At 41.4% G+C, this 5,183-nt stretch overlaps 1 protein-coding gene across 1 annotated transcript; it reads left to right on the top strand.

Annotated features, from left to right (window-relative positions):
* The first annotated feature begins 330 nt into the window (after nt 1–330).
* Nucleotides 331–4,437, top strand: evx1 (even-skipped homeobox 1). Its single transcript, XM_007900540.1, has 3 exons — nt 331–775; nt 1,933–2,165; nt 3,570–4,437. The coding sequence occupies exons 1-3, from the start codon at nt 391–393 to the stop codon at nt 4,101–4,103; spliced, it is 1,152 nt and encodes a 383-aa protein (XP_007898731.1). The 5' UTR covers nt 331–390; the 3' UTR covers nt 4,104–4,437.
* Nucleotides 4,438–5,183: the final 746 nt, after the last annotated feature.

Below are 5,183 nucleotides of genomic sequence, written 5' to 3'. Positions count from 1 at the left end.
TGCTGTTGTGGAGTCTCTCATTTGTGGGAGCTGTTTGAGACGTTTCGCACTTCCTCTCTCTCTCTCTCTCTCTCTACTTACGCGTGTACATCAGCGAGAGGCTGGAGCTGCTTTCATCTTCACGGTGGCAGGCGTTATCTACTTGTAAACCGGTGGCAATCACTTCGTTGGCGTCACCCAGGCACTGTAATGACGATTACGACATTAAGAATGACAGATTAGAAAGACCAGGCAATGGTGATCCCTCCCAGACCTACAGTGCTTCCGAGTGGAGCGCTAACATCAGAAGGTCATCATCGCATCTCAGTGTTTTACCTTGTGTTCCCTTGAACTGTGTCCTCTTGCCTGTGCTCCTCTGCTCGCTCTGATTTGATCTCAGATCCGTACACAATGGAATCGAGGAAAGAGATGCTGCTGATAATAGAGCGAGGTCAGCATGGCAATCCTGTTGGCAGGAGGGTGGCGAATTTGTCAGAACCAGCTGGAATCCCAGGCACCGAATCCCATGAAAACGTGGTCCACAGGAGTTGCTCGAGTCCTGGGTCGGCGCCGATGACGCTGGAAAGCGGAGATGAGGAGACTGATTCGAGGACCGATGCTGGCACTCAGATAAGACCGGGCTCAGGGCACTCTGCCCCCGACAAGGCTTCGTCCGATGGCCCGGCCAAAAGCAAATCTCTTTCTGTGCAAAACAGCCCGGAAACAGAGTCAGATTATTATGATGAGATAGATGTTAGTTGCACTCCAGACTGCCACGATTACCAAGGAAACAAAGGTAATGGTCACATTTCTGTTGCAATATATCTCTATATCTGATGTTTTCAGTGTAATTTGTATATATATACACTTTCGTTGATTTTTAAGTTTTCAAATGTAAATATCATCCAGTGATTTCCAGCAACACATTTAAATGGATTGAACATACCTATTTAAAATGTAATCGATTTACCCACAGGACTGATTTATTCGAGTCTTATGACAGAAATGCTTCAATGGTCTATTTTTTCGGACAAGAATAAATATAACGCTGGTACAATTTCGATTCATGTTGTCGGTGTAAAATAAGCCTAATATGTGAGGGTAGTTGACTGGTTTAATTTCGTTGTTCGCGTTTTATTTCAATACAGTTATTGGTTGATGTTGACTATTTACCCGAATAAAAGTGTCAGATGCGTAAGCGAGAGATTAAAGGCACAGATTTGAAAAGCAAGACACGGGTTCCGTTTCTTGGAAGAGACGAGATGGTTATTGAATGGCAGGTTCTGAGGAGTTAACACCTTACGAATCTTCCAAATTGTCACTTTCCGAGGATCTTGTCGGCGCCAGCTCGGAAATAGGTGTCTAGAGATGAGGTTCAATAAGACGCAGCGCATATGAAAGCCTGCAGGCAAGCCACTGGCCGGCATTCACTTTTATAGTCACATTCAAACCCGGAGAAAAGAGAGACAAGAGAGGGGAGTCCATTTCAAATGAGCTCGGAATTAACCAACACACTTTGCTCAACCAGTTTGTTCCACTTCAAATCCACGAGTTAATTGTGTTGCAAGGAATCCTGTTCATGCAGTGCTCAAAACCCCAAAAAGGGCAATTGAACTACAAAGGCATTCTTACCACTAAATAGGCTGCTTCTTTACACAGGACATAGATGTTGATTGGTACGTAGCTATAAAGTATTTGAACTACTGTCGTTTGAAAATTGGGTCGGACTCTTTCGAATTCATCCAGTCGTTAAAATATTAAAGGAGAAACATTACAATCGCTTTGCGAGAGTTACGAAAACTGTTATTAATGATTTAAGTAACGGGTGTATATCATTCATGGGAGGGGGGGGGGGGGCATTTTGTGCGGAGTTTTTATGATGAGCAATGATCTTACTTTAGGTGCTGGTAACTGAGTGATTTGGAAACACTGTTGACATGTGTGTTGTTGCAGGGCACTCTGCTGATCCAATGGGCAGTAACGGCGGGGGTGAGCTTCCCAAAGTGGCCGGTTCTCAGAGTTTGCTGGGCGGTGGAGGAGCCGATCAGATGCGGCGGTACCGGACTGCTTTCACCAGGGAACAGATTGCCAGGCTGGAAAAGGAATTCTACCGGGAAAACTATGTCTCCAGGCCCAGGAGATGCGAGCTGGCAGCGGCTTTAAATTTGCCAGAAACCACCATCAAGGTGAATGGGGTCCGGGAGAGGGGAAGGGTGCTGAAATAAAGCGTAAACAATAAAGCAAAATATTTGTGAAAATAACTGCTGTTAGAAGTGATTTCGAAATAATATGATCGACATAAGACAGCAACGGACTATGGAATTACATGAAAAGGTTTGACGACAGTTTTCTGTTTCAATATAACAGCAAAATGAAGGCTGGTTAGAAGGAGCTATAAGTCCAATACACACATATCCGCGTTTAGAATGATTTATACATTTGAACACTTGCTTCCAAAATAAATACATAACGAAATATGCAAAGGTGAAACAAATGACAAAGAAACAGATTTAGACTGCTTTAAAGTAAAAGGGGCGAATGGTTTTTCTTCACTGCTAGACTTTGCTCTGATTCTGGTGAATATCTTTGAACTATTGTCCCAGTTACAGGAATTCTGAATTAATTAGCAATCTTTATTATACTACCATACGGAATGTTTTGATATGTTGTCTGTTGCTTGAAGCAGTCTTTTTATAAAAAATAATCTACATAAAATAATTGAATATTCAATAACATTCATGCAAGACAAATTGTAGCACCATGTACTACATTTTCAAAGAGTTTTTTTTAAAAAAACCTTGTTATATATTTGGGATGGATTTATAAGATAGTGAAAGAAATCGTCTTCATTGGCGACTGTATTTCCTTTTCATTTTAACTCAAGTTATGTGGATTATTATTCTTGAGGGAGGGTGAAGCACACAGTTCACTGCAAGGTGCAACCCAGCAGCCCTCAATGGGTTGCTAAGCAAACCTGTCCCAGTATGTGTGAGGGGCTCATCAGGCCCCTATTCCAACTATCCATCCGCAAGGCCGATTGCTTATATATGTTTTAGCTCTCCCCGTTTTAACTTAAAAGTTTCAATACAGGAAGCAATATATTTATATGTAAAAAGTACTAAGATGGCGGCTGATTCCTGTTGTTTGCCTGACATCTTATTTGACTTCCATTTATTTTATTGATTTGTTTTGAACCTTGCCATGAATTTTGAATCAATTTAAAATAAACGCACGCAACAGTCACAAACTGGCAAAAGAAAAGGCATAGAAGTGCGTGTTTTCAAGTCAAAAATAAGTACAGCATCATTCAAAAGATTTTTGATCATTTAGGCTGTAAAATATATTCGTGAAGCGGTGTTCTTCATCCAATATGTAAGAGGGCATCAAACGTAGTGGAGGTTTGACCTCCCAATTTGATATAAATATTCTTGGGAAATTGGGAAAGTGTTTAAATAAAGTTACACTTTTTGAAAAAATAATGGAGCGCGAGGCAATACACACGTTTGTGTGCAGTCAATTTTCAAGCTTCGTTCAACGCATGTAGGGATTTTTCCCCGCGTTGCATATTTATGTGTTTTTCTTCTTTTAAGGTCTGGTTTCAGAATCGCAGAATGAAAGACAAGAGACAGCGTTTAGCGATGACCTGGCCACATCCGGCCGATCCTACCTTTTACACCTACATGATGAGCCATGCGGCGGCCGCTGGTAACCTGCCCTACCCCTTCCCATCACATGTACCTCTCCACTACTACCCACACATGGGCATGTCTGCAGCCTCAGCCTCAGCCGCTAGCCCTTTCACTACCCCTTTGAGACCTCTCGACACCTTCAGAGTCCTCTCCCACCCCTACCCACGGCCAGAATTGCTGTGTGCATTCAGACACCCGTCTCTCTATCCTTCTGCCGCTACCCATGGACTTGGCAGCGCCGGGAGTAGTCCTTGCTCGTGTCTAACTTGCCACAGTAGCCAATCCAACGGAGTGGCACAGCGAGCTGCAGGGACGGACTTCACGTGTGCTTCAAGCTCCAGAACTGACACTTTCCTCACATTTACACCTTCTGTGTTGAGTAAAGCTGCTGCCGTTTCTCTGGACCAGAGAGAAGAAGTTCCTTTAACAAGATGAATCAACCTGGAAGCATGCGAAAACATCTAACTTCAAAAGTGCACACGATTTTCTTAAAAAAGAAAGGTTTGAACACTAGCGGAAATGCCGGGTATCTGGATAACTAGTCCTTGCTCCAACACTCCATTACACTGTATTCCTGCAGGACAACATCTCACTTTTCCCTGTAGAGTGGATTTGATTCGTTTTCCTTGGTTTCCTACCAAATGTGTCATATGCTGATGAGAACGTTCTAGTCGTGTATCTGTATCGTTGAGGTTTTAATAGTATATGTATGATATCTTCATTATAGAAGCCTGGTGCCAAACTTAAACATGCCACTGAGGAAAGGATCATGTGATGGGGAACTGAGCAACTCCTCTAAAGAATCCTGTTTGGAAACTGATTAGATCGAATACGTTTCTTTCCTTACTGTAGTAACTTCCAAAATATATTGGTTGGTTGGTTTGCACTGATGAAAGTGACTGACCTCACCGTTGGGAACAGAGCTGTTCTCAAAACTACAAATAAAGGAATATTTGGGTCCTTTAAGGGGATTTTTGTTGGGACAAAATAAGTATGACAAGTAATACCAATTGAACTCACCTTTCCATAAACAGATGTCTTCACGTTTTTAAATTCTGAAAGTTGCCTGTGGCAGACGTGCTGTGGAATTTGAAAATAAAGAGTTGCAAGGATCTTTGTATCTGTGTTTGTTTTATGAATAGTGTTTACAGTCCAAATTTGCTTTCACATTTTCAATTTTTAACTGAACCCCACCTTACAGTAAAAACGGATAATTCCAAACTACATTGGCTGTTTTTAAAAACGGCCATTTATTTCTTATGTTTCGTTCGCTGTTTATTGAAACTGGTTTAGTTTACATTATGGGTTTAAATCAAATCTTTTACAAACGACAAACAATATATTTAATAATTGTTTGAAAATGTAAAAAAAATGCCCATTTGATTAATAAGTATGGAATCGGTTTTAAATGTCCAGTCGTCTGCATTGTATGCCGAATATCTAGAACATTGGGCATTTTGTTTCTCATTTTTATTCACTCTTGGTTTAACATCTAATTTTTTCCTAATAATTCTG

Source organism: Callorhinchus milii, unplaced genomic scaffold, assembly GCF_018977255.1.
Source record: "Callorhinchus milii isolate IMCB2004 unplaced genomic scaffold, IMCB_Cmil_1.0 Scaffold2, whole genome shotgun sequence".
In the NCBI taxonomy this organism is placed as follows: domain Eukaryota; kingdom Metazoa; phylum Chordata; class Chondrichthyes; order Chimaeriformes; family Callorhinchidae; genus Callorhinchus; species Callorhinchus milii.
Note: the sequence above shows the minus strand (reverse complement) of the source record. Positions and strands in the feature narration are given on the sequence as shown.

Bases quoted from the DNA above. Each gene is read 5' to 3' on its own strand.
- evx1 (XM_007900540.1), top strand. From the start codon at position 391: ATGGAATCGAGGAAAGAGATGCTGCTGATAATAGAGCGAGGTCAGCAT. The intron at 776-1,932 runs GTAATGGTCACA...GTGTTGTTGCAG, and splicing joins CGATTACCAAGGAAACAAAG to GGCACTCTGCTGATCCAATG. The intron at 2,166-3,569 runs GTGAATGGGGTC...TCTTCTTTTAAG, and splicing joins TGCCAGAAACCACCATCAAG to GTCTGGTTTCAGAATCGCAG.